Source organism: Arachis ipaensis, chromosome B07 (assembly GCF_000816755.2).
Source record: "Arachis ipaensis cultivar K30076 chromosome B07, Araip1.1, whole genome shotgun sequence".
NCBI lineage: Eukaryota > Viridiplantae > Streptophyta > Magnoliopsida > Fabales > Fabaceae > Arachis > Arachis ipaensis.
In genome coordinates, this window is record NC_029791.2 from 10,295,124 (window position 1) to 10,322,781 (window position 27,658).

At 42.5% G+C, this 27,658-nt stretch overlaps 4 protein-coding genes across 8 annotated transcripts; 3 read left to right on the plus strand and 1 right to left on the minus strand.

Annotated features, from left to right (window-relative positions):
- LOC107609187 (receptor-like protein 12) lies at positions 6,447–11,048 on the minus strand. Of its 5 annotated transcripts, none has more exons than XM_021107295.1 (5): positions 10,809–11,048; positions 10,627–10,722; positions 9,956–10,033; positions 9,356–9,805; positions 6,447–9,190 (listed from the first exon to the last, which is right to left on the minus strand). In XM_021107295.1, exon 5 carries the CDS (start codon positions 7,886–7,888, stop codon positions 6,755–6,757), a length of 1,134 nt encoding a protein of 377 aa, XP_020962954.1. In that variant the 5' UTR covers positions 7,889–9,190; positions 9,356–9,805; positions 9,956–10,033; positions 10,627–10,722; positions 10,809–11,048; the 3' UTR covers positions 6,447–6,754. The 5 variants fall into 5 exon arrangements, with proteins under 5 accessions (XP_020962954.1, XP_020962953.1, XP_020962952.1 ...); XM_021107294.1 differs by having other exon boundaries at positions 9,956–10,039; XM_021107293.1 differs by having other exon boundaries at positions 9,956–10,063.
- LOC107609186 (ribosomal L1 domain-containing protein 1) lies at positions 11,313–12,843 on the plus strand. Its single transcript, XM_016311053.2, has one exon. It carries the CDS (start codon positions 11,447–11,449, stop codon positions 12,653–12,655), a length of 1,209 nt encoding a protein of 402 aa, XP_016166539.1. The 5' UTR covers positions 11,313–11,446; the 3' UTR covers positions 12,656–12,843.
- Positions 13,133–15,789, plus strand: LOC107609633 (FRIGIDA-like protein 1). The gene is made up of 3 exons (XM_016311639.2): positions 13,133–14,216; positions 14,627–14,790; positions 14,874–15,789. Exons 1-3 carry the CDS (start codon positions 13,739–13,741, stop codon positions 15,453–15,455), a joined length of 1,224 nt encoding a protein of 407 aa, XP_016167125.1. The 5' UTR covers positions 13,133–13,738; the 3' UTR covers positions 15,456–15,789.
- LOC107606628 lies at positions 18,309–19,259 on the plus strand. The gene has a single exon (XM_016308668.1). It carries the CDS (start codon positions 18,309–18,311, stop codon positions 19,257–19,259), a length of 951 nt encoding a protein of 316 aa, XP_016164154.1.

The window sequence follows — 27,658 nt, forward strand, 5'->3', positions numbered from 1 at the left end:
TTTAAAAATTATATAAAATAAATTAAATCTAATTAGAAAACTAATTATTTATCACAGCCACTCGCAACTTTTGTAAGAATTTATTTTAATTTACATTAATATTTAAATTAGGTAGAAGATAATTTCTTAGTTTTCTGTGAGACAATAGATACTACTAAAAATGATGAGAGATCGAAAGCCCGTGAATCACAATGATGAGAATAATTTTCTTTTTATGAGAGCTCTTGTATTTGTTTGAGGACAACTTTGGACATAGATGGAGATTCAGTTGAGGGAGATATGCTACTACAAATCCTTGTTTCCAATGAGTGTAACTGTTGTGATGTTACTAAAGACTCCTCCTAGTGGGACTTGACCATAGAGATGGTTGTAGAACAAGTTCAAACTATTCAAAAAAGTCAAGTTTTCAAGTTCATAAGGGATTGTACTTGAGAAGTTATTGTCAGAAAGGTCTAACCTATGGAAGAAGTTTCTTTCTACTCAAAGCTCTGTTAATGCAGAATGTGCACTAAGTTCTATGGGAATGACACCAGAAAACTTGTTTGCATATAGATATAACATGGAAAGATGCTTTAAGTTACCAAATCCTGCAGGGATTCAATTATTAAAGGAGTTGACAGATAAGTTAAGATATACTAAACCTTCTTCATAGCCAAAGTCTGAGTAGGTAATGTTGGGTTTTTTGGCTCCCTTCCTATGTGGAGAAAAAACCCAAATGCTAGTATCCAAGTCTATGAATAGTTGAAGTGGCTGAGGTGAGTTAGGGTTGAGTGAGAGAGGTCTCATTTGCAAGGAGAACACCAAACACTAGAGAGAAGAGAAGAGAGAAAGTTATTTTCGCACATACATAAAGCTGTCTCTGTAAATTGGTCACTGCAGATTCGTTAACCGTTGGATCGAGCTCAAATTTGGACAGTGTGTTCTACACATCTGGTTCTTTAATTTCACCGATCGGATCTTCAATTTGACATCTGTAGCTGGAGATATTGGTCACTCACAGTAGCTCTATTTTTGTGGTATTTTCATCTTCTTGTTCTTGTTTTGTAAGCTTTGAAACTTGGGTTGTTTGGCTTGTTGTATGCACGTTTTGTGCAGTAATTTGTGACTCTCTTGTACCCTATTTTTCATCATAGTGAAGCTATATCCTGGTCTTGGTGACTCGTGGTTTTTACTTCTCTCATTGAGGAGGTTTTCCACGTAAAAAATCTTGGTGTGTTAGCTTGTTTCTAATTTCTTGTTTATGTGATTTTTCTGCTGCTATTGGGTATTATTGTGCTGGTGTTAATATTTATTGTGAGTGGATATTGTTGCTCCTCTGATTCTTGCAAGTAGGGAATTGTGTGTTTTATTCCTATCAATTGGTATCAGAGCTCAGTTTTGGGTATTTGGTTATAACTTGCTTGAAAGATGGAGGCAAATAATTCTACTAGGATGATAAATTTAAATGGCACTAATTACCATCTATGGAAGGGCAAAATGAAAGATTTGTTGTTTGTAAAAAATCTACATTTACCCGTATTTTCTACACAAAAATCAGAATCTAAAACAGATGAAGAATGGGAGTTTGAACACCAACAAGTTTGTGGTTTTATTAGGCAATAGGTGGATGATAATGTTTACAATCACATTGCTAATGAGACTCATGCTAGGGCTTTTTGGAATCAAATTGAATCCTTGTATGCTTCTAAGTCTGGCAATAATAAATTGTACTTGTTGAATATGTTGATGAATTTGAGATACAAGGAGGGGTCACAAGTATTGGATCACTTGAATGAATTTCAAGGGGTTCTGGATCAGTTGTCAAGCATGGGAATCAAGTTTGAAGATGAAGTTCAAGGATTGTGGTTGCTAAATACTCTACCAGATTCTTGGGAGACATTTCGTATCTCTCTTACTAATTCTGCTCCGAATGGTAAAGTGAGCATGCAACTTGTTAAAGGTGGCATTTTAAATGAAGATATGAGAAGGAAGATGCAGAATTCTTCGTCACACTCTGAAATGTTAGTCACCGAAACCAGGGGGAGAAATCAGAATAGAGTTCAAAAGGGTAGAAGTAAAAGCAGGAGCAAATCCAAAGGAAGATACAAGAATGTTGAGTGTCACTATTGTCACAAAATGGGTCACGTTCAAAAATATTGCTATCTTTGGAAAAAGAAAAATAAAGGTAAGCAAGAAAAGAAGGATGATAGTGGTAATGATCGTGTATCTTCTATTTCAGATGATCTTCTTACTGTTGATATTGCTGATTACGAGTACAAGGTCAATCTTGTTTCTGATGATGAGTTCAGCTGGGTAATTGATAGTGGTGCCTCAATACATGTTACACTGAAGAAGGAGTTCTTCACTTCTTATACTCCAGGTAATTTTGGAGTACTTAAGATGGGTAATGATGGCTTGGCCAAGGTTATTGGTATAGGAGATGTTTGTCTAGAGACTAATATGAGAATGAAGCTACTACTCAAAGATGTTAGACACGCTCTAGATGTTCGCTTGAATTTGGTTTCAATTAAAAGGCTTGATAATGAAGGCTTTGTAAACACTTTCGGCTTTGGACAATGGAAGCTTACTAAAGGCAACTTAGTGGTGGCTCGAGAAAAAGGTACTTCAAGTTTGTATGTGATGCATGCCATGATTGCAAAAGGTAGTGTGAATGCGATTGAAAGTAAAGAAGTTTGTAGCTTGTGGCACAGAAGACTTGGTCATATTAGTGAAAAAGGACTTAGCTATTTGGCTCGAAAGGATGCTCTTTCAGGTTTGAAGAATGCAGAGTTGGAGAAATGTTCTCATTGCATGGCTGGCAAACAAAGAAGATTATCCTTCAAGAAGCATCAACCTTCAAGAAAATTAGACTTTTTGGAATTGGTGCACTCCGATATTTGTGGTCCTTTGAAGGTACGGTATTTTAGTGGAGCTATTTACTTTATTACTTTTATTGATGATCATTCAAGAAAGATTTGGACTTATGCTTTGAAAACGAAGAACCAAGCTTTGGAAAAGTTTAAACAATTTCAAGCTTTGGTTGAGAGGCAAACAGGTAAAAAGCTTAAATGTATTCGCACTGATAATGGTGGTGAGTATTGTGGACCATTTGATGTGTATTGCAAGCAGCAAGACATTAGGCATGAAAAGACACATCCTAAAATACCTCAGTTGAATGGTTTGGCAGAAAGGATGAATAGAACACTGATTGAAAGAGTTAGGTGTATGCTTACTGAAGCTAAGCTACCTAAAGTCTTTTAGGGTGAAGCGCTACTTACAGCGGCTCATGTGATTAATTTGAGTCCTACAATTGCTTTGGACAATGATGTTTCGGATCATGTTTGGTCAGGCAAAGATGTCTCGTATGGTCACTTGAGAGTCTTTGGATGCAAAGCATTTGTTCATGTTCCAAAGGATGAGAGGTCCAAGTTGGATGTGAAGACAAGGCAGTGCATTTTTATTGGGTATGGTCAAGATGAGTTTGGTTACAGGCTTTATGATCCAGTTGAAAAGAAGCTTGTAAAAAGCCGTGATGTAGAGTTTGTTGAAGACCAGACCATTGAAGATATTGACAAGGCAGAGAAGAGTCAATCACAAGAGAGAAGTGACTTGACTGATGTAGATCCAGTCCAGCCTCCTTCGTCAAAACTAGCAGAGAATCAAGATCAGGAGCATATGCAGCAAAATGAGCCTTTGGTTCCTGATGACCAGGAGATGGGAGATCCGATTGATGCTCCAGTTGATGATGATGCTGATAATCAACCTGAGTTACCTGAAGATCCACCAGGTTTCCATCCTAGGAGGTCTACTAGAGAGCGACGACCTTCAACGAGGTATCCTTCTAGTGAGTATGTAACATTTACTGATGGATATGTGACCTTGACTGATGGGGGAGAACCTGAATGTTATGAGGAAGCTATGGAAGGTGACGACAATAAGAAATGGTTTGATGCAATGCAAGATGAAATGAAATCCTTGCATGATAATCAAACATTTGAGCTTGTGAAGTTGCCAAAAGGGAAGAAAGCTTTGCAGAACAGGTGAGTTTATAGGTTGAAGCATGAAGAAAATTCTCAATATCCAAGGTACAAGGCTAGATTGGTAGTCAAGGGCTACAGGCAGAAAAAGGGAGTTGACTATAATGAAATCTTTTCATCGGTTGTGAGAAGATCTTCTATTAGGACTGTTTTGAGTTTGGCTGCAAGTCTTGATTTAGAGATAGAGCAGATGAATGTGAAAACTTCTTTCCTTCATGGTGATCTTAAGGATGAAATTTACATGGAACAACCTGAAGGTTTCAAGGTAAAAGGCAAAGAGGATCACGTTTGCAAGCTGAAGAAGAGCTTGTATGGCTTGAAGCAAGCTCCAAGACAATGGTACAAGAAGTTCGAGTCTGTTATGGCAGAACAAGGCTGCAAGAAGACTACTTCTGATCATTGTGTATTTGTTAAACAATTTGCTAGTAATGATTTTATTATCCTTTTGATATATGTTGATGACATGCTTATTGTTGGTCAGAATGCTTCTAGGATTGATATGTTGAAGAAGCAACTTACAATGTCATTTGCAATGAAGGACCTTGGGCCAGTTATAAAATGGATAATGAGATATCTTCGTGGTACTTCTAACATGAAGTTGTGTTATGGAAGTGATAAGCCTATTCTAGTTGGTTACACTGACTCAGATATGGCAGGAGATATTGACTCTAGAAGATCCATTTCAGGCTTCTTGGTCAACTTTGCGGGTGGAGCTGTGTCTTGGCAATCAAGATTGCAAAAATGTGTTGCTTTGTCTACTACGGAGGCCAAGTTTATTGCCATTACCGAAGCGTGCAAGGAGATGCTTTGGATGAAGAAATTCTTGAAGGAACTCGGGTCTACTCAAGAGAGGTATGTGTTGTTTTGTGATAGTTAAAGTGCTATACATCTTGGTAAAAATTCTACTTTTCATTCTCGGTCCAAACATATTGATGTGAGGTATCATTGGATACGTGATGTTTTGGATGCTGAGTTGTTGGAATTTGAAAAGGTTCATACTGATGAGAATGGTTCTGATATGATGACCAAGGTATTACCAAGATGGAAGTTTGAAGTTTGTTGCTTAATCGTCGGATTGGCGGTTACCTCCACATAGTCGTGAGGGGGAGATTTGTTGGGTTTTTTGACTCCCTTCCTATGTGAAGAAAAAGCCCAAATGCTAGTATCCAAGCCCATGAATAGTTGAAGTGGCTGAGGTGAGTTAGGGTTGAGTGAGAGAGGTCTCATTTGTAAGGAGAACACCAAACACTAGAGAGAAGAGAAGAGAGAAAGTTATTTTCGCACATACACAAATCTGTCTCTGTAAATTGGTCACTGCAGATTCGTTAACCGTTGGATCGAGCTCAAATTTGGACAGTGTGTTCTACACATCTGGTTCTTTGATTTCACCGTTCGGATCTTTAATTTGACATCTGTAGCTGGAGATATTGGCCACGCACAGTAGCTCTGTTTTTGTGGTATTTTCATCTTCTTGTTCTTGTTTTGTAAGCTTTGAAGCTTAGGTTGTTTCGCTTGTTGTATGCACGTTTTGTGCAGTAATTTGTGACTCTCTTGTACCCTATTTTTCATCATAGTGAAGCTATATCCTGGTCTTGGTGACTCGTGGTTTTTACTTCTCTCATTGAGGAGGTTTTCCACGTTAAAAATCTTGGTATGTTAGCTTGTTTCTAATTTCTGGTTTATGTGATTTTTTCGCTACTATTGGGTATTATTGTGCTGGTGTTAATATTTGTTGTGAGTGAATATTGTTGCTCCTCTGATTCTTGCAAGTAGGGAATTATGTGTTTTATTCCTATCAAGTGCCATAGAGTTTGTTCATCCGTAGATCCAAAACTTCAAGATATGATAAGTTGGAAAGGCATTGTGGAATTGTTCCTGTGAAATAGTTGTTGGACAAGTCGACAACCTCGAGAGAACTTATATTGCATAAGATGGATGAAATCTCATTGGTCATCAAGTTAGAACTAAGATCAAGGTATTGCAGGCCATGCCATGAGAATTTTTCTATTGATGTCAATTGGTTTGTTGAGAGGTTCAAATGATATAAAGAATCCAAATCATGTATCCATTTGGGCACTTTACCTTGGAGCTTGTTATTGGATAAATCAAGTATGAGCAACCTCGGAAATTTTCCTGAGAACTTTGGAAAGTCAAGCATGGTGTTGGAAGATAAGTGCAACATTTCCAAATTGGAGAAAGTGTAATTGGCATTGACATCAGATTTTAGTGATATTGATTCATAGCCTGAAAGAGTAAGAGAACTCAAGTTCTGAAGTTTGGAGAAGAGTGAAAATTTGACAAAACCACCATGGTTATCTGATGACAAACACAATTCAGTGAGGTTCACAAGGTCGAAAATCGACTTTTGAATATCTCCATGAATTTTGTTGCCGCATAAATTTAAGTACAGCAAGGAATAAGATGAGATTTCACTTAGATTTCCTGTGAATTGGTTACTTGAAAGGTTTAAATGTTTCAAAAGCGGCAAAGATAAACACCAAGAAGGAATTGTCCCATTTAACAAGTTGTCATCCAGATATAATTCAGTCAGATTTGAAAAACCTGCTATTTGATTAGGTAAGGGCCCTTCAAATTTATTAGAAGAAAAATCCAAGATGGAAAGTTGAGTCAATGTAAACAATGAGAATGGCAACTTTCCCTGTATTTTGTTTTTCCCAAGATTGAGAGTTTGCAGTTTATTTAGCCCACCAAATATATCTGGAAGTTGACCACTTAGTTCATTGTAAGAAAGATCCAAGACAACAAGATCTTGAAGCTTCCAAAGAGATGAAGGGATTGAACCAGAGTTCATTGGATGAAAGGTCTAAATGAGTGAGAAGCTCTAGCTTTGAGAAAGATGCTGGGACTGCACCGGTTAGATTATTGTTTGAAAGATCCAAGTAAGTGAGATGTTGAAGGTTTGAAAATGAGGATAGGATCGAGCCGAAGATACTATTAGATGAAAGGTCCAAGTGAGTGAGATGTTGAAGGTTTGAAAGTGAAGAGGGAATTGAACCATTAAGGCCACATTCAAACAAAGTCAAAGAAGTGAGATATGTGAGATTAGAGAAAGATGAAGGGATCATTGATCCTTGGAACTCACAAAATGAAAGATCCAAAATACTAACAGAAGCATTGCAATTCAATCTAGAAACATGGACTTGAAGGTATGTGTTTCCATATAGATGTAGCTCTTTAAGATTGGGCAAACAAAGAATATCACTTGTCAAATATCCCGTTATATTTGTGTTACTAAGACCAAGAGTAACCGAAGAGAAAGACCAATTGGTGATTAAAGACAAAGAACTTAGACGAATTGATGACATATCTGTATAATCTAGAAAGATCTCTGCATTTCGCAGCAGCCTCTTCCAAGTGGTTTCTGTCCACTTTAGATTTAAGTTACCTGAGAGATCTAATGAGACTAATTTGGAAAGATATGAGATTTTAGAAGGAATATCACCTTCAAAAGAACACCAAGACAAGTTCAAGTGTGTAAGATTCACAAACCCGCCAAACTGAGATGGTAATAGAGGACCATAGAAACTATTGTGAGCAAGGTTGATCTTTTGGAGATGAGTAAGATGGAAAAGACTACTTGTAGAATTGTTTTTACCTTCAAGCCCATGCCAGCTGAGGTCGAGACCAATCACGTGACCAGACGTGGATTCACACGTGACAGCAGGCCACGAACAGCAATCTGTTCCATTTTCCCATCCATCAACTTTTAGCGAGTTCTTGAGTTGAAGCAAGGCAGAGTTTTGGTCAGGATGGCATAAAGGCAGAGACAAAGACGAAGACGAAGAGAAAGAAGTGAAGAACATATGTAGACACAAAATGATTTGAAATTGCAGCAACAAAAGAGACCCCATGGCCTGATATTGATTTGGTTCAACAGAAACTGGTTTACTTGGGACTGAAAACAGAGGCAAGAATGATAGAATGGAAAATAACAAGCAACTAATGAGGATTTATAGCCAACTAAGATGCAATGCAATCCAATTAACTAATCTTAAGTACATCATTTCTACTCTAAACTAAAACACACATGAACATTTTTTAATATTGGTTATGTTAACAATTTATATATGATCATAGTTTTACCGCTGCAACAGCTAGCTCTGCAATATGAACACCAAATAGTTGTTGGATTTGGATACCAAAAAGTAAAACGACAAAGAAATAATAATAACATAAGACTATATTATATAGCAACCTAGGCGGGGGATCCACAGTTCCACACGGAAACAAAGACCTTTTTTTTTAAAGGAAGCTAAACTTTGACTCAATGTCTCAATGAGCATTTTGTTATTCATATTAAAATATTGATATTCAAGCACGTTTTGTTCTCTCTATTCAATATAGTTCTAGTGATAGTTTTAGATACTTTGCTATATTTTAGTTGCACCATTTTGGGATGTTAAGATTAACTCATTTTTTTTAATACTAATATGAAAAGTGATATACTCCACCGTTTATCCGAAATTATTTAATATATAAAATTTTTGTCAAAAAAAAAGTTCTTGATTAGCGGATTAAAAAAAAAGAAAACTTTTCATAAATAAATTCGATGGGTAAGTTTGCACATGAAACTAATTCATGAAAATTTTCACCTGAGTTTTCTTTTGGTGGTACATTGACATTAAATGTGCAAACAAATGATAAAGGAGTTAAGTAGAAGATCAATCCCTCATTATGATGATGATCATCACACCCATGATTTCAAAACTTGCAAAAAGGGCTAATCTCAATTGAGTTACAAGGCTTATTGGTGTAAACACCCCCCATTCTCTTTTGAACAAAATTATGAATGTGTTCACATTATTGATTCTCATTTTCAATATGTACCTTCCCATCTTACATGGTGTTGCAAAAATGGCACCAAAACATGCCAAATAGATCTAAAGAAGAACAAAAAATGAAAAGAGTGAACCTTAATCTCTGTCAGAATTTTCCTGATCATCTATATAGTCGCTAGAAATCTCGTGCTGCGGTCTCTTCGCAAATGCATCTCCATCGTAGTCTGCATCGTCCGAGTCCTCACCATTATTCCATTTTCTCTTCACAATTTTAGGGACAAAGTGAGTTACTTCTTTGGCCTCCAACATCTCATCCTCACCATTTATCCTTTCGAACCGAACAGCGCTCACTTTTCTGGCATTTCCAGCTAGTATCTGCAGCAAAATACAAAAATAGTTGCAAAATAAACCTACCGGGTGAAAAAAAATTACTATAGTTTTGCAGTATCATTTAACTTGCTTATTTCCACACACTCTAAATTCAATAAACACAAGCTAAGATTTTGAGTGAGAATCTTCAGGCAGCAACAAATTGATTACCTCGAGTTTAAAAATCTGGTTCTCTTTTGAGTCCTGGTTGTCAGACTTGGTCTCCTCGTTATCATCATCTTCATCTTCTCGTTCAAGAGACACTGTCCTTGCCAAGAGGCTGTTTTGCCGCCAAGTGCAACATTGTGTTCTCCTTATAATCTGTTGCCAGCACCATGTTCTCCCAAACTTTTGGTTTCGAAGTCGATATTATCTTCCTCAATTTCTCAATGACAAGGGGTTGCTTATTTATCACTGCTACCAGTAACACGTTTCGCTTCCTTAAGTTGGGGTTGTAGATGGCACTTGGTATCCTGGATTGAATCTCTTCCACCAATTCAACTATGCCGTACTTTGCTGCCACCAAGAACGGTGTCATTTTCTCCTCGTCGTTGTCATCATGATGTTCATGGGCCACCATTTCCCTATTAATGGTGGCATGAGAATGTCAAGATAAACAGGCTGCAAAACAAGGAAAGAAGCATTTCGTATGGAAATTCATTAGACACAAAAGAATGCAAGAAAAATAATTCAAGAGAAAAAGAGAAAAAGAAACTTCTATGTAGGGAAGGTTGCTTACCCTTCCATGGGAAGCTATTAAAAATAACATACCTGATTCAGCTCCCCACCAACAGCTTCAGCTAGAGTTCCAATGGCATCATATACAACTTATAACACGTGAAGCAATCACTGGAACTTGAGAGAAAGGATAGGAGTCATCTAAAGAAGAAATACAAACAAATCATGAAATGCAAAATGCAAGTAATGCCACATGGATCAGATAAAGCTACCACATGTAAAAAAACTATGGTAATTATATGGATTCAATCAGCAAAATATAGGAAAATCAACAAACCCTGATGAAGCAATATGCAAAATATAAAATCAAAAAGCAAACTCTAACGAAGGAAGAAATAGAAATTACAAAAATTAAAAACCATAAAAATCAGAATAAGCAACCCCCCCCCCCCAAAAAAAAAAAAAAGAAACATATTAGAACAGCAAAAAATCCACCAAAAGAAAGAGTACAATTCCAACAGCAACTGCCAAGAAGCTTGTGTACCTAAGATAAAACATATTGTCTAACAAAATTCGAACCATAATGCAAAGATTTCTTAGATCAATGTTAACAAAACAAAGCAAAGGCATTTTACACGTTTCTAGTTAATCCCACCAATAATTATATCAATGACAATTTTAACTCAAACAACAAGCTAACAAACAGTAAAAAATTATAACTCAAATCATGTAATGTATGCAGCACCAATAAGATAAACACTAACCAGTTGCCTCAATTCTTCAGCATGAGCTATAAGTTAAATCAATCATGATTCAATGTGCTCTTTAGAGTTCAACCACAGACGAAAATATATTGTTGCCTACAGAGACATCGAATCGAAATTGAAATTGACATTCAAGTGACAATGAAATGAAAGTTGAAGAGTGAGAGGTTAGGAGTACGGACAGGAAGTAATCGTAGAAGCCGAAAGTGAGGACAAAAGCACGGCAAGTCCTAGCAGCGGCGGCGGCTTCAATCGACCCCAGGAGCGACGACAGTGCACGGCGGAACAGCCTCCTTCTCTCTTGCGTCGCGTCTTCGTCCTCTCTCTCCATCTCGTTTGCGAATCGTCTCTCTCTCCTCCGGGCTCCCTGCTCCACGACGGCGATGGCGGCGGCTGCAGCGGAGTTGCGGCGGTGACCCCTTCTCACTCTCTGTTCTCTCGCTAGCGCCCTCTCATCAACGTCTCCCTCCTCTCCTCCCTCTGGTTCACACTTTCTCTCGGATCTGGGGGGGTGTGTGTGTGTGTGAAAGGGAGCGTGGTGGCAGCGGTGAGTGATGGTGAGTGAGTGTGAGTGTGGGTGTGTTAAGGTTAGGGTTTTGAACAATTCGAAGATGAATTGCGAAGGCAAGGGGCAAAACCTTTCTCTGATATGATATTTTGATGGCCAAAGGGGGGAAAGGGGAAAAAGTAAACTGAGAAAAATTAATTTGTTCTTTTTAAAAAAAAAACAGCTCAGACTCCCTCTAAAACCTCAAAGGCAAAAATCCAAAACCCTGATTACCCGCCCCGCACCCATTCTCCTTCTTCCTCTCTCTCCGAAATGGCTTCCGCAGCCTCTCCAAGAATACCCACCGAGACGGTGAAGAACGCCGTGGAGGCTCTCCTGAAGTGGCGAGATTCCAATTCCGAGTCTCACAAATCCAAACTCTTCGACGCCGACGAAGAATTCGTTTACTTAGTCGTCACTCTGAAAACCATCCCTCACAAATCCCGCGTTAACCCTTACAAGGTCCCTTTACCCCACTCTCTCCTCTCTCCCTTCAACGAAACTTGCCTCATCATCGACGACAGGTCCAAATCCAAACTCACTAAACAAGAAGCTCAAAAGAAGATCAAGGCCGATAACGTCGCCGTTTCCAAGGTCCTCAAGTTGTCGAAGCTGGCCTCCGATTACCGCCCTTTTGAGGCGAAGCGGAAGCTCTGTGATTCATATGATCTTTTTTTCGCTGATAAGAGAGTGGTGCCTTTGATGCCCAGGCTGTTGGGGAAGAAATTCTTTAAGAAGAAGAAGGTGCCGGTGCAGGTGGACTTGACTAAGAAGAATTGGAAGGAGCAGGTGGATAAGGCGTGTTCGTCGGCGCTTCTGTTTCTTGGAACGGGGACTTGTTGTGTTGTGAAGGTTGCCAAGGTTTCCATGGAGAGCGAGCAGATTGTTGAGAATATGATGGCTGCCATTGAGGGGGTTGTTGAGGTTGTGCCGAAGAAGTGGGCGAATGTGAGGTCCTTGCATGTTAAGCTTTACGAGTCGCTGGCGCTGCCTGTTTTCCAGGCTGTTCCGGAGGTGAAGTTGAGGATTGAGGGAAGTAAGGTTGAGGAGGCGGAGAAAGAGAAGCAGACGATGGAGGAGGAGGAAGAGGGCGAAGACCATAGTGGCGCGAAGGCGGTGAAGAAGAAAAAGGGGAGGATTCATGAAGTTAGATACATGGATAGTGAAGTTGGTGAGGATAATGTTGAAGATTTGGCAGGTAGTGAGGATGATGGTGGTGGTGTTGTTATGGAGGAAGATTTAAAGGACGCTGGAAAAGGTAGTGGAGAATTGGCGAATAAGAAGAGGAAGAAAGGGGCATTGAGTGAGTTGAGCAGTGTCAAAGAATTGAAAAAATCTGTTAAGAGAAGTGGTAAACAGGTTGAGGATGGAGATTCAGGAAAGAAGGGGAAGAATATCAAGAAGAAACTATCTCTATTGAAGTCAGAAGAAGCTGATTTGAAAAAGAAAGTGAGGGCCAAGAAAAGTAAGAAGGCTGCTTAAGGTTATTGTTAGGATTTACTGTTAGATTTCACTGCTTGATTTAACTCTTGGTGGCTGCCATGTGTTGTTTTCATTTGTTGAGTCCTCTGGCAGATTTTGTATCAAGCATAATTTGTTTTGTTATTCTTTTTGCGTTCTGTTTTGATCATTTTATAACTTGCTATTGCTACTATCCAATATTCCTATAATTGAGCTTTAGATTGATTTGCAAAAACTGCTTCTTACTTTGCTTTTTTCTTCAACTTCTCATCACTATAATACATCTGTTTTTATAACAATAATCTTCTCTGTTTTGAGTCTTGATGGCCAAGTTTAAATTAAAACAGAGAAATAGATTTCTTAAGATATTGACAAATGTGTGCTTGGTTAGAAGTTGGAACACTTAACCAGTAGAATGAAGCAAAATCAATGAGTGTTGTTAGATATGCATGAAAAAAAAGAAAAATATCATAATTTACTTGCAGCATCATATATATGTAACAATATACTTACAAATATAAAAAGACATAAACAGAAACAACCAAATTAAAGCCTCAAACGAAATATAAAAAGACACAGCAGCATAACATACAAACTTAATTATTGCACATTTATGTTACAACAAAAACCTGAAACAGATTTCTCATGCAGAAGTTGTGGCCACTAAGTTGTTCTTGCACGCCGGTTTCCACGGCTCCTCCTTTTAATTCTTTTGCCTCCAAAGATGATCACAAGCCATTGAGGTTTTCCAATTGAGAAAACACAGCATCCCAAGCCAATTCCAAATACCATTCCACATGCATATCCTATTGCCACTGGTTTCCAACCAAATCCAAACTTGTCTTCAGCCTCAGAAGATGGATATTGCTGTTGAGGGACATTTTTGTTGCATTGAATTGACAATGGAAATCCACACAGCCCCATGTTTTCCTCATAGGAATCGTTTGACCATCACCATCTTCCTCTGACCAAAACCCCAAAGTTACACACTTTCCCTCACTACCCAACGATCCTTCCTCCTCTTCAGGTCCAATTCGCACCACCGAGAACGTTCCTTCTGGTGCGAAGAGCCACGCCGAAGCGCTATGTGCATTGTGCAAGAGCATGAATGGGAAAGCATTGAGGGATTACATTGGGGAGAATATGAGGGACAAGGCTGTGATCAAGGCTGAGCTTAGGACTGCGTTGAAGCTTGCACCTGATCCTGCTGATATGGTTCTGGCTTCCATGGATGGGATTTTTGGTGGTGAAGTTGCGGCTAGGTATACTTTGGAAATGAAGAAAATGAAGAGGAGTTGCAATGTGTTGTTCCAGCAGCTGAGGGCTGTGGGTCCCAATCTGAGTGACAAAGTGAAGAAGAAGGCGAAGAAGATTGCTGATGATTGGAAAGGAAGCTTGGTGAGTGAGAATGGTGCTGGTGGTGATGCAGTGGGCGCAATGGCTTTCTTGCATTTTGCGGCTGCTTATAGTTTGCTTCCTGAGCTGACACTGAATGAGCTTGCCACTTTCTCGGCTATGGCTGCTGCTAATGATGAGCTCCCTGAGCTGTACCAGATCATTGGTTTGACCGAGAAGGTTCCCGGTGAGGTTTTATTCGAGCTTCCGATGGCTTTTTATTGTGTTTTGTTTCCATTTTTCGCTTTAAACTAGTGGTATACTATGTTGCATATATGGTACCATAGGTATATTCTGAAATTTATGAAAAAGTTATTGACAATATAAGAAGTATAAAATGTTAGTATTTGATGCATATGCACATACGATATGCATAGTTGAACAAAAATCAAGTTTTTGGGCATCATAGGTTGTGGAACACGTTAGATTTTCAGTAGTTGCAGTAATACTAACTGTGTATGTCATTGTTTCCTTTAGCTTTTGGAAAATGGATGTGAGCTTGTAATTTGAGATGGTAACAGGACTGATATTGGATTTCCAATGTCACCATTTTGGTGGTTTTTAATGTGGAAGACACTGTGTATGTGTGTTTTGCAGCTCTTGTTCAGAAGCTTATAGATAAGGGCAAACATATTCTGGCTGTGAAGTATGTTTTTGAGTTTAACCTTACTGATAAGATACAACCGGTTCCCATATTGGAAGCTTATCTCAGTGAGTCTCAAAAACTTGCTCGAAGACTTTCTGAGGAAGGGAAGTCAATGGTATGTGTGCCTCATCCTTGATTGATTGTGTTGCATGGTGCATGGTGTCGGTTCTTATTACACTTATTATGGTGTTTTTACAGGGTGAGATCACAGCTAGAGAAATCCACGCGCTGAAATCAGTAATCAAGGTTATCGAGAATCATAACCTTGATGCTGAATATCCCCGTGCAGGCCTTGAACAGCGTATAGAGCAATTGAAGAAGCAGAAGCCAAATGTAAAGCATTCCACACCAGCTTTTGCTAGAAAGCCTCCCCAGCACAAGCAGCAACATAGTGGAAACAAGCGTCCTCAAATGTCTGCTCCAGCTGGGCCAGCAGCAGTCCTGAATAATGTCAACAGTGCTGGTTCAACCATCCATCAGTACCAACAACCTCACTTCCATTCAACAGGTTTGTTGCCAGAAAATTCAAATCCATACATGAGAGCCACGCCTTATGGCATGGTGGCCCCAGCCCCAAGCATCTCACCTTACCAAGGTGCTTCAACTGGGCCTTATGGTCTTGCTGGTGTCCCAATGGGTCCCAGTGTGAACCCTGGTCAAAGTGGTTCTCATCTGAATTCTTCCGAGCCACATGTACCATCTGGTTATTATGATGGTACTGCCTCTGCCTATGGTGGTTATGGTCTGCAACATTATTACCAACCATCTTATCCCCAGTAGACCAAGAGCTTTCTTTTTGGTATTATAGTTTCTCGGTGACTTGTTTTGCTGGAATTTGGTTATGATAGCGTTGCTTGCTTTGTTGACCTCCGTGGTCATCGGACAAGAACTAGATACAGTAATTAAGACTTGCAAGGGAATGTTTAGTTTCACAATTTTTATTCCTTATAACATTTTACGTCTACAGTTTTCCTTTTAGGTTAAATTTTGAATTATGGTCTTTAGACTTCTCGGTGGTTGCATTTTTCCACTCCCTAGCTTGCTTTTTCTTTTTTCGGCTAAGAAATGGTTTGGAAAATAAAAGCCTCTCAAATAGAAAGTTTCCTTAGTTGTAGCTTTCCTTGCGAATCCCTGAATTAGGGTTTTACTTAGTATGCTTGGGATTATAATGATTTTAAGGAAAATATTCACTTTGTTTTAACAATCTTCCTTATTAAGCTTTTAGATCATGCATTACTTCAAGCAAAATTAAATTAATTTAAATCACAAGCCAAATACAACTTCATTCTTATTCTATATTTTGAAATTTGACCTAACTAAGGGCTTTTGATATTGAGGAGTGCTTATGGTTTTCACTTCACTACGAAAACCACATGTATGTATAGATTATGTCTTGCAGTAATCTGTTGACAACTTTGACATATAATACATGATTTATGTACTCATTGGTCTTGTGCCACTGGCAGAACCAATTCAAATTGAGTAACTTCTAGCTTTTGTAGATGTAGGATTAGGATGTAAATGAATTGATGTTCAATGTTATCAAGCTAGTAGCATTTGGTTGAACTATGTTGTCTATGCTTTGGTCTATAATAGACTAATAGTTGAGGCCTTGTTTTTTCTAGATAGCAGCCCAAATTGTAATATGTTTGGGTTACCATCAATCACATATTTTTGGATTTAAACCTTGGGCTGCCCTCCTTGATGCTGTCTTGAGTCAGTCTATAGAGTTGAGGATAGTCATAATAGACAATAAAAAATTGGGTAAATTACACTAACCCGTGAGGTGTAGTATAATTATACTCACTCCCCCTCTAGTTGCTCAATATGAAATAAGATAACATTTTGTTTCTAAATTGTTCAATAGCCTTTTAGATATCACAAAGGTGTCATTACCAAGCATGTGTTTTGAGCATAATGAATCTAATTGAACAAGAGTTGGCTCACTTGGCTATGGTCCATCCATGGCAAATACATGGCTCGAGTTCAATGACACTTTTGGTATTGGAAGCTTCTTGCAGGATTGCCCTGAATTTGGACCGAGACCATGCCTTCTTATCCTTTTTCAGTAATAAAAATAAGTAATAAATAATTAAGCTTTAACCAAATGAGATTCTTAACTCTAATATTAAGACTAGCTTTAGGGAGTTGTTATTCCATTATGTTTTTCTGCATACATTTTTCTGTTTTTCATGATATACTGGCATCAAGTCTTACCTTTGCATAGTTAAAAGTTGAAGAAAGATAAAAATGTATGAGAGAAATTTGAAACTGTTGTACCTATATAGTGATCTATTACCCTATGAAAAGATGTGTCTGTATTATTATTATGATGTTGTGTAGATTATTCCTCCTACCTTTCTTCAGAACATTGGTGAATGCTGATCCTTTTTATTTTGTGATGTAACACGTAAGAGACCTCGTTTTCTAACGTGTTTTGGATTATGTTTTATTCCAATTATATGGTTGAGATGTATTCTCAATGCGTTCCATAAAAATTGCATCGTATGTGAGAAAATTTCATTCAGATGAAACTAATTGAATGCTTAACTTTGGTATAGAAAAGTGTTACGGACTGACGGTCCAGCCCAAAAAGCCGCCGGGTCGGGGCACCGCCCCACCCAAGCCCAAGGAGCCCTAATGGATCCCTTTGGGTCGGTTAGCCATAACCGACCCAGAGACCAACCACCTCACAATCACACCACTAACCGGGTCGGAACCCCCAGGGTTGGTACTCGAGTTACCGACCTCCCAGTACGGACGACCCGCATGCGTGGAAAGTGACAGCTCAAACTCTCCACCAATGGGCCAAGCTACCACTAGGCCCACCCAACACGCTATATAAGGGGAAAGGACAGCTCTCCCCCCAATGTACGTCACATCCTTACCTAACTCTGCCACCCTCAGTACGGACTCTGACTTGATCGTCGGAGTGTCCTTGCAGGTGGCCACCCCCTCACTTTGCTCGTTCCCCAACGTTGCCGGTACCCGCTTTGCACTCGCCCGGATCTCTCTCCCTCCTTATCACCATTCATCGACAACCCGATTACCCGAGAACCCCAGGTACCGAACATTGGCGCCGTCTGTGGGAATCCCGACGCAGACATGGAGCGGCACATCACCTCAGAGGAGCTCCGCGAAGGTGGCGGAGCCCGCCTGAGTAGAGCGAGATCGACGGCCCGGAACGCCGAGCACCCGAGGCCGTCCGTTCAGCCCAACCAAATGTATACCCAAACCCCCGAGAGGCGCCGTCCTTTCAGTGGGACAGGAGCCGACAGCGCCAGGATCATGCAAGAACTCAGGCACAGGGTTCAGAACTTGGAGCGGGAGCTGGCGGCAAGGGACCAATCCCAGGGAAACGCCGGCCACTCACACGGCGGCGCTAGCCAGTCCCACGCACGCACCCACTCCCCCTCACATGTACACAACAGCCAAGCAAAAAGCCTAACAAGGCGCGAAGAGACACACACACAAGCGAACTCCAGACCCACCCGAAGCAAGTCGGAAGGCCGTTGGGGGTCCTAGAAAGAGGAGGACCGTAAGAGAGAAAACCCCATCATCATAGGGGCAACCCCTTTTCATCCCTCAATCCTCAAGGTCCGGCTCCCGAGGAACTTCGATAAGCCAACGGACATGAGGTATGATGGGACCAAGGATCCCCAGGAACATGTCACGGCTTTCGAAGCAAGAATGAATCTGGAAGGAGTAGGCGACGAAGTCAGATGCCGGGCATTTCCTGTAACACTAGCCGGCCCGGCAATCCGGTGGTTCAACACTCTCCCACAAGGATCTATCACGACTTTCGCAGACATCTCCCAGAAGTTTCTAGCACGGTTCACGACGCGCATAGCAAAGGCGAAACACCCGATCAACCTGTTAGGGGTCACCCAGAAACCCGGCGAACCAACCAGGAAGTTCTTGGACCGGTTTAATGACGAGTGCCTGGAAATCGACGGCCTCACGGACTCGGTCGCCAGCCTATGCCTAACGAACGGCCTATTGAATGAGGACTTTAGGAAACACCTAACAACCAGGCCTGTATGGACCATGCAAGAAATCCAGAGCATAGCCAAGGAGTACATCAATGACGAAGAGGTCAGCCAGGTTGTGGCGGCCAATAAACGGCAGCCACCCAACCCACCACCTCGGCATACGCACCAGACTGAAAGGTACAAGGAAACTCCTAGAGACAACACCCCAAACAAACTACCCAAGCAACCACGGGTAGGGAGGTTCACGAACTACACGCCACTCACGGCGCCTATAGTAGAGGTCTACCAGCAGATTGCAGACAAAGGAATCCTATCCAGACCAAGACCCCTGAAGGAGAGAACGGGAGGCAACAAAAACCTTTACTGCGATTACCACAAAGGGTTTGGTCACAAGACCCAGGACTGCTTTGACCTCAAAGATGCCTTGAAACAAGCCATCAGGGAGGGGAAACTAAACGAGTTCTCCCGGCTCATTAGGGAGCCGAGGAGACGGGAAAGAGAATGCTCCGAGGAAGACCGAAATCGGGCTGTCAAGCCTAGGCAAGAACCTACAGGGGACGCCAACAACCAGCCTTTGTGGTTAACGTCGTAGTTGGACGAGATAGTCCCCCTAAGTCCAAATCAGCAACAAAGAAAGATTCCCGGGTGCTCTCCATCTCAACAGAGAGCCCCACTACCGGCAGGAAGCCCCCCACCATATCATTTGGCCCAGAAGACAAATGGTTCAATGACCTTCCCGAGAACCCCCCCCCCATGGTAGTCACAGCAATGATTGGAACGGGACTGGTCAAGCGCATCCTCGTCGACACGGTTGCCGACTCAAATATCCTATTCAGAAACGTCTTCGACGCCATAGGACTCAAGGAATCCGACCTCTAAAATCACCAACATGGAGTCATGGGACTCGGCGACAATTTTATCAAACCCGACGGGACGATCTCCCTCCCAATTAGCCTAGGAACTGGCGATGCCAGGAGATCGGTTATGGCAGATTTCGTAGTCCTAAGAGACTCCACTGCCTATAACATCATCCTAGGGAGGAAGACCATCAACGAGTTCTCAGCTGTAATATGCACCAAGTTCCTAACAATGAAGTTCATAACGGACAAGGGAACGGTTGGTTCCATAAGGGGAGACCTAGAAACGGCAGTCGCTTGCGACAACGCCAGTCTCTCCTTAAGGAGAGAGTCCAAAAAAGCAGCTGGCGTGTTCCTAGCAGACCTGGACGCCCGAATAGAGGACAAACCAAGACCTGAACCAGAGGGAGACATGGAGAAATTTCAGATAGGAAAGTCGGTAGAGCAATTCACCTTCATTAACAGGAATCTTCCCCATGAACTAAAAAGTCCCCTCATGGAAGTCGTAAGGGCAAATAGCGACCTCTTCGCGTGGACCCCATCCAACATGCCGGGGTTGGACCCCGAAGTCATGTCTCACCGACTGGCCATAAAACCCGGAGCCAAACCGGTAGCCCAGCGAAGAAGGAAGATGTCGCAGGAAAGAGCTGAGGAAGTCGCTAAGCAAACAACAGGGCTGCTAGAAGCAGGGTTCATCAAGGAACTCGAGTACTCGACATGGCTGTCCAACGTTGTCTTGGTCAGGAAAGCCAGTGGGAAATGGAGGATGTGCGTAGACTACTCCGACCTGAACAAAGCATGTCCCAAGGACTATTTTTCCCTCCCCAACATCGACACTCTGGTAGACTCGGCAGCGGGATATCGATTTCTCATCTTCATGGACGCCTATTCCGGATACAACCAAATCCCGATGCACCGACCTGACGAGGACAAAACTGCGTTTATAACCCCAGGGGGCACCTACTGCTACAAAATAATGTCCTTTGGACTAAAGAACGCAGGGGCCACCTACCAGAGATTGATGAGCAGAGTCTTCCATGACCTCATCGGCAAGACGGTGGAGGTATATGTCGACGATATACTCGTAAAAACGGCAGAACTGGGCCAACTGATAAAAGACCTACAGGCCGTCTTTGAGGCACTAAGGAAATACAAAATGCGACTTAATTCCGCTCAAATGCGCATTCGCCATGGAAGCAGGAAAATTTCTAGGATACATGATAACCCAGAGAGGTGTGGAAGCCAACCCGGATAAGTGCGAAGCCGTTCTCAAAATGACAAGTCCTGGGTGCATCAAAGACGTACAACGGTTGACAGGGAGGCTCACAGCCCTATCTCGGTTCCTCGGAGCATCTGCGGAAAGAGCCGCCCCGTTCTTTAACCTAATGAAGAGAGGAATCACCTTTGAATGGACCCAGGAATGCGAAGAGGCATTCGAGCACTTTAAAAGGATACTCTCGGAACCTCCCGTACTTAGCAAACCCGGGAAAGATGAGCCCATATACCTCTACTTGGCCGTGACCACGCAAGCAATGGCCGCAGTACTAGTCAGAGAGGAAGATAAGACCCAACGACCAGTATACTTCATCAGCGAAACACTTCAAGGGGCAGAGACAAGATACACAAAGCTGGAGAAGCTAGCCTATGCCCTACTAATCTCATCAAGAAGGCTAAAACAATATTTCCAAGGACATACAATCATCCTAAGGACCGACCAAGCCATTCGACAAGTCCTCTAGAAACCCGACCTGGCGGGAAGGATGATGGCATGGGCAGTAGAGCTATCCCAATACGACTTGCAGTATGAACCAAGGCAAGCAATCAAAGCCCAAGCCATGGCCGACTTCCTCGTAGAGGTCACAGGGGAAACACCCGACGTACCGAACACACGGTGGAAGCTCCATGTTGACGGAGCATCCAATCAAACGTTCGGAGGAGCTGGAATCATCCTCGAGAACTCGGCTGGTATAGCCTTCAAGCAATCCATCAAGTTCGAATTTCCAGTCTCCAACAACCAAGCCGAGTATGAAGCCTTGATAGGGGGACTGATGCTAGCCAAAGAAATCGGAGCATCAAGATTGGAAGTCAACAGCGACTCCCAAGTCGTCATTTCCCAAGTAAACGGTAGCTATCAGGCCAGGGATGCGCTGCTACAGAAATACTTGAAAAAAGTAAAAGAACTATGCAAAGGCTTCAAGGAAGTAACAATCCAGCATGTTCCTAGAGAAAGGAACACCCAAGCCGACCTCCTCTTCAAGCTCGCAAGCACTAAACCCGGCACGGGGAACAGATCTCTGATTCAAGGGCTGGCAACAGAACCTGCGATCGTCATGTGCGCAACCCAAGCTCCAAACCCGCCCTCGTGGTTAGACCCGATCTCCCGATATCTAGAGCACGCAGAAACACCTCCCAACCAAAAGGAGGCGGAATTTATCAAAAGGGAGGCCCCCAAGTACATGATCATACAGGGACAGCTGTACAAGCGAGGGCTCCACCAACCACTATTAAAATGCCTGCGCTCCGACCAGACAGACTACGTCCTGAGGGAGGTACACGAGGGGTGTTGTGGTCACCATATCGGGGGAAGATCTCTAGCAAGAAAAATCATCAGGGCAGGATACTACTGGCCCACCATGATGTCAGATGCTCAGGAATTCGTAAAGAAATGTAAAAAATGCCAACTTCCACAAAGCGCCTCCAGAGGAACTCAATCTAATGTTGGCCCCCCGACCTTTCGCCTAGTGGGGAGTCGACCTCCTGGGCCCATTTCCCCAGGACCCGGGCAGGTGAAGTACTTAATAGTAGCAATAGATTATTTCACCAAGTGGGTAGAAGCAGAACCACTAGCCAGCATATCCGCAACGAACTGCCAAAAGTTCATGTGGAAACAAGTGGTCACAAGATTCGGGATACCGGAAGCCGTCATATCGGACAACGGGACCCAGTTCACCGACAAGAAGTTCAAAGGATTCTTGGAAGGACTAGGGATCAAGCAAAAGTTCTCCTCAGTCGAACACCCTCAAACCAACGGCCAAGTTGAAGCGGCCAACAAAGTTATCCTAAAGGGGTTGAAAAAACGACTCGAGGGGAAAAAGTGCTCATGGGCAGAAGAACTAGCCCCAGTGCTATGGTCGTACAGGACCACCCCCCAGTCATCCACCGGGGAAACCCTTTTCCGACTCACGTACGGGGTCGACGCTGTCATCCCAGTCGAGATCGGAGAACCGAGTCCAAGGCTGCTCCTCGGTGGGGGCAGCGAGGCCGTTGAAAAAGACCTAGCCGACGAGACGAGGCAAATGGCGCACCTGGCGGAAGCAGCTATCAAGCAAAGAGTGGCCCTCGGATACAATGGCAAAGTACTGAAAAGAAACCTGGAAGAAGGCGACCTGGTCCTACGACGAAACAACATAGGCCCATCGACACCAGGAGAAGGCAAGCTAGCCGCAAATTGGGAAGGACCTTACAGTATAAAAGAAGTCCTCGGCAAAGGGAGCTACAAGCTAGAAAGGTTGAACGGGAACGAAGTACCGACAACATGGAACATGGCGAACCTCAGAAGGTTCTACTCGTAAGAAGGGGCGGCCAACGTGACCCCAACCCCCGTTCCCATGTTCCGCTTTTACGATTTCTTTTATGCTTTATGTGAATACCTACCTTTGTTTAAATTTGTTTATGCATTACAAATTCCTTTGTCTAACAGTATGATAAGTTTATCTTTTGCAAGTTCATATTATCCCAAGTCTCAAATAAAACGCAGCGTGAAACGGTCGACCTAACGGTGACCCGGGACTGATCACCCCGGGAACCATAAGGGACCAAAAAACGGCCCAAAGGAAAGCAAAAACGATAATAAACGAACAAAAGCAAAAAAAGCCACGACGGCCCGAACATACGGAATAAAAAGCAATGACCACGACGGCCCGAATAAAATCCAACAAAAAGCACAAAGAAGTGTTCAAATACGACTAAAAGGCGCCCACCAACGGGCCCAAAATGATGAACATTACAAAATAAATAAAGTTAGATCCTAACAAATCAAAGGATGTCAACAATCTTCCCACCTTCCACAGTCTTCATCGCGCCAACCTGAGAGAGATCAAGGTCGGGAGCCAGCACCGCCACCTGTAGCTTTATCCCCTCATCGGTCAGCTTAACGGCATCACGAGCTCTCCTGGCAAGATCTTTGTTTCTCTTCTTTAGGGGCGCTACCTCCCGAGCAGCCGCCTCCGCCGAACTCTCAGACAACTTCAACTTCTCTTCCAGCTCCTCAACCCTTTTCTTCACGGCTGCAGTCTCACCTCGGGAGGCATTCAGGTCCTTCATTAAAGTCATGTCCCGATCCACCAGTCTATTAATCTCCTTAGCATCCTCCTCAACTTTCTTTTCACAGTCAGACAGCTTGGTTTTTAGAGACTCCTCTCGGGACCGTGAATCCATCAAATCCTTTTGGGAGTTCCTAAGCTTCACCTCCATGGCGTGATAGCTACCCCAAGACAGGTTCAACCTTCTTGGCGATAGCAGCAGCACGGAGGAGACTACGATAGATCCACCTAGCCTGCCCGGAGAGGTCGGCCTCATGGAAATACTCCTCGGTGCCGGGAAGCAATTGAGACTCGATAAAGCCCCCGGCATCGAAGTTCTTCTCCATAACAGGGAGGGCCTTGCCGGTGTCCCGTTTTCTCTTCTTAACATTTCCCACGAGTCTCAGTTCTTCATCACCAAAGTCGTCCTCAAAAATCTCCACCCCCACATCAGAAACTTCCTCAACCTTCTCGGAAGGGACAGCATCTCCCTGGTGAACCGGGCCGGTCTCGGCCGCCCGATCTCTGTTCCCCCCGGTCTCACCAACCTCCTCCTGCCCTTGGCCCGCTGGAGGGTTCGATGGAGAGTCACCTTCACCCTCCTCATTTTCCTTGATGAGACTCATCAAGTCAGCTAAAATTTTCTTCCCGCCAGCCATAGAAACTGTGAACAAAAGAGAAAGGAAAGACGTCAATAGATAAGAAAAGGAAAACACAAAAGTGCAAGGAAGAGATAACCCACCAACATACGACCGACCGGCTTTCCGGTCTCCCATTAGCAAGCGAGGATTAAGATTCTTTTCACCAAAAATAGACAACAAAATGTCAGCAATGCTACGATCCTCCTTATTCAACCAGTCATAAGATACTTTGATAAGATAATCAGATCCCACACCAAAGCTCCAATAGGTCGGGATCAGATGAGCTCCCTCAGCCGAGAGCCAAAAAGGATGATGCCTTTCTACCGGTCTAAAAAAGTTAGACTTAAACTCGTGAAAGGAGTCCTCAAAGAGACCAAAAATCCTACGCCCCTGTTGGGCCCTAAAAGACATATAACCCTTCTTAGCCTTCCCCTGGCTAGAGGGTTCGTAAGCAGAAAAAGGTAAAGAAAGACGTTCACTGAGATCGGAAGCTCGAGGAACTTGCAGACCATTTCAAAACACCGAATGGAGGCCCAGCTATTCGGATGAAGTTGCGACGGCGCAACATCACAGCGATTCAGCAAGCCCATAATAAAAGGAGAAAAAGGTAGACGAAGCCCTAAAGTCGTGAACATAGGCTCGTAAACCCACAGCCAATCAACAACTGTCGGGGAAGCCAAATTCTTATGGCACACGCGCTCACGAGCAGCAGGGACAAAGACTTGGTAGAGCGCCTCCTCGGGACCCCCCCAAATAAGAGTCTAGCTTGTCGTAACTTCTGGAGATTTTCCCTAGTCACCTTGGAAGGGGTATCCTTCACGTCAGAGGAAACCCAAGCATAGTGGTCGACGAAGTCGGCCAGGGGGCGCTGGGCCTGGCTCGAAGAAGCAAGACGATCGTCCATACCTACATTAGGGGCACCACTAAAGTCAACACGGGAAGTCAGAAACCCTCAAAACAAGAAAGAGAAAAAGGAAGCTACGAATCTCCCCCTAAACCCAGAAATGCAAGCAAAAAACCCAGGGAAAACCCAGAAATACAAGCAAAACCCAGGAAAAACCCAGAAATGCGAGCGAAACCAAAGAAAAACCCAGTGGCACCCCCTCTAAAAAGGAAAAACAAACAAGAAACGCAAAAGATCCAAGCATGCAACAAAGCAAAAGCGCCAGAAATAAAGCAACAATTGAAACAAGGGAAGAACGAACAGAAAACTCACCAGAAGAAACAGGAGATTGCAAAGAAAGCAAAGAGCAAGATGCTTCAAGCAACAGCAGCAGTATGAACAAAAGAGGCAGCAACACTGAAGAACTTGCGGAGAAGAGAGGAAGAATACTAAAAGAGAGGAGTGGGGGTTACGAAATAAAAGTAAGACAAGAAAAGAGTAACCGCCGAGGAGGAGCACCTAAAGGGTAGGGGCATAACTGCCATTTCACCCAAAATTTCAAAACAACGAAGCGACGGGCATTAAATGCTCAGCGCCAAAACCAAAAAGCGGCACGAAAATTGAAGCGACCAAACGCGAAGAAAAACAAAGCGTCACCCACGAACTGCCAAGAAAAAGAAGAGCTCACGACGAACGCGCCCAGCCACGAGTCTCGGACCTCGAGGCTAACGCGTTGGGGGCATTGTTACGGACTGACGGTCCAGCCCAAGAAGCCGCCGGGTCGGGGCACCGCCCCACCCAAGCCCAAGGAGCCCTAACGGATCCCTTCGGGTCGGTTAGCCATAACCGACCCAGAGACCAACCACCTCACAACCACGCCACTAGCCGGGTCGGAACCCCCAGGGTCGGTACCCGAGGTACCGACCCCCCAGTACGGACGACCCGCATGCGTGGAAAGTGACAGCTCAAACTCTCCACCAATGGGCCAAGCCACCACTAGGCCCACCCAACACGCTATATAAGGGGAGAGGACAGCTCTCCCCCCAAGGTACGTCACATCCTTACCTAACTCTGCCACCCTCAGTACGGACTCTGACTTGATCGTTGGAGTGTCCTTGCAGGTGACCACCCCCTCACTCCGCTCGCTCCCCAACGTTGCCAGTACCCGCTCCGCACTCGCCCGGGATCTCTCTCCCTCCTTATCACCATTCATCGACAACCCGATTACCCGAGAACCCCAGGTACCGAACAAAAAGAAAAAGAAACATTTTCTTACATCATGAATTGATCATTTTTACACTACATTTTCTTGGTAATTTTCATTTTCAATTAATTCATGAATTATTTCTCATTAATTGTTTTTCTTACATCAAATTCATTCTTAGGTAATGTTTGGTTGGGGTAAAAATAGGTTAGACATTTTATTAGATGAGTTTAGTGTATAAATTATACTATATATGAAGATTTTATATCATGTTTACCATCCATCCTTATGCATAGAGAAAATCGAGAGTTTATGCAAAATTAAAAAAGTGAATTAAATATGTAAAATATAAAAAAATTAAAAAAGTGAATTAAATATGTAAAATATAAAATCATAACGAGATTTAAATTGTAAAGTTATTTGATTTAAAGATTTTAAAAATTAAATCAAAATTTCAACTACCAAATTTACAACTATGTTTTTTTCAAGGAACTACTAAATACTCTTAAAAATAATGAACTACCTAAGTAAACCATATAAATCGACTATTTATCTCAAAAAAGTGGTGGTTAATGAGTCACAAGCTAGTTTTTCGGCTAAGGTTTATTTACTAAAGAACATTGGTGAACAACTAATTAGCTTGACCAAGGCAAATGCAAACCCAAAGAAATGAATATGGCGTAGTTGGCACTTCAATGTTCTTATAAATTATAATCTTATCCCCTCACTTGCTTCGCCTCCTCTGCACAACACAATGTTCTCATTCGTTTCATTACCATTAACGTGAAGTGCTTCCTTTTTTGGCTGTTTTACGGTCAACTTTCTATACAACTGTTATGATTATGAAATTGGCCCAACTCCAGGCCTCAAAACACCGACATAATAAATAGGAAAAAACAAGGAAAACAAAATAGGACTATGATTGGTATGGCTGAAACTTGATCGCGACTCTACTTGATCTTGTTCCCTCTTTACCATGTTTGATATCAACCATATTACGCGTATATATATCAAAACAAAAATGCTAGGTATCCTTTAACTTTAAGTCTTTAATTAACTTTTTAATTTAAATAATATTATTTAATTAATTTTTAATAAAAATACA

What these genes read in the sequence shown, in the direction of transcription:
- LOC107609187 (XM_021107295.1), bottom strand. Translation starts at nt 7,888, where the DNA reads ATGGGGTCTCTTTTGTTGCTGCAATTTCAAATCATTTTGTGTCTACAT.
- LOC107609186 (XM_016311053.2), top strand. Translation starts at nt 11,447, where the DNA reads ATGGCTTCCGCAGCCTCTCCAAGAATACCCACCGAGACGGTGAAGAAC.
- LOC107609633 (XM_016311639.2), top strand. Translation starts at nt 13,739, where the DNA reads ATGAATGGGAAAGCATTGAGGGATTACATTGGGGAGAATATGAGGGAC. An exon ending in TTTGACCGAGAAGGTTCCCG is followed by an intron (nt 14,217 to 14,626) that starts GTGAGGTTTTAT and finishes TGTGTTTTGCAG; the next exon opens with CTCTTGTTCAGAAGCTTATA. An exon ending in CTGAGGAAGGGAAGTCAATG is followed by an intron (nt 14,791 to 14,873) that starts GTATGTGTGCCT and finishes GTGTTTTTACAG; the next exon opens with GGTGAGATCACAGCTAGAGA.
- LOC107606628 (XM_016308668.1), top strand. Translation starts at nt 18,309, where the DNA reads ATGAGGTATGATGGGACCAAGGATCCCCAGGAACATGTCACGGCTTTC.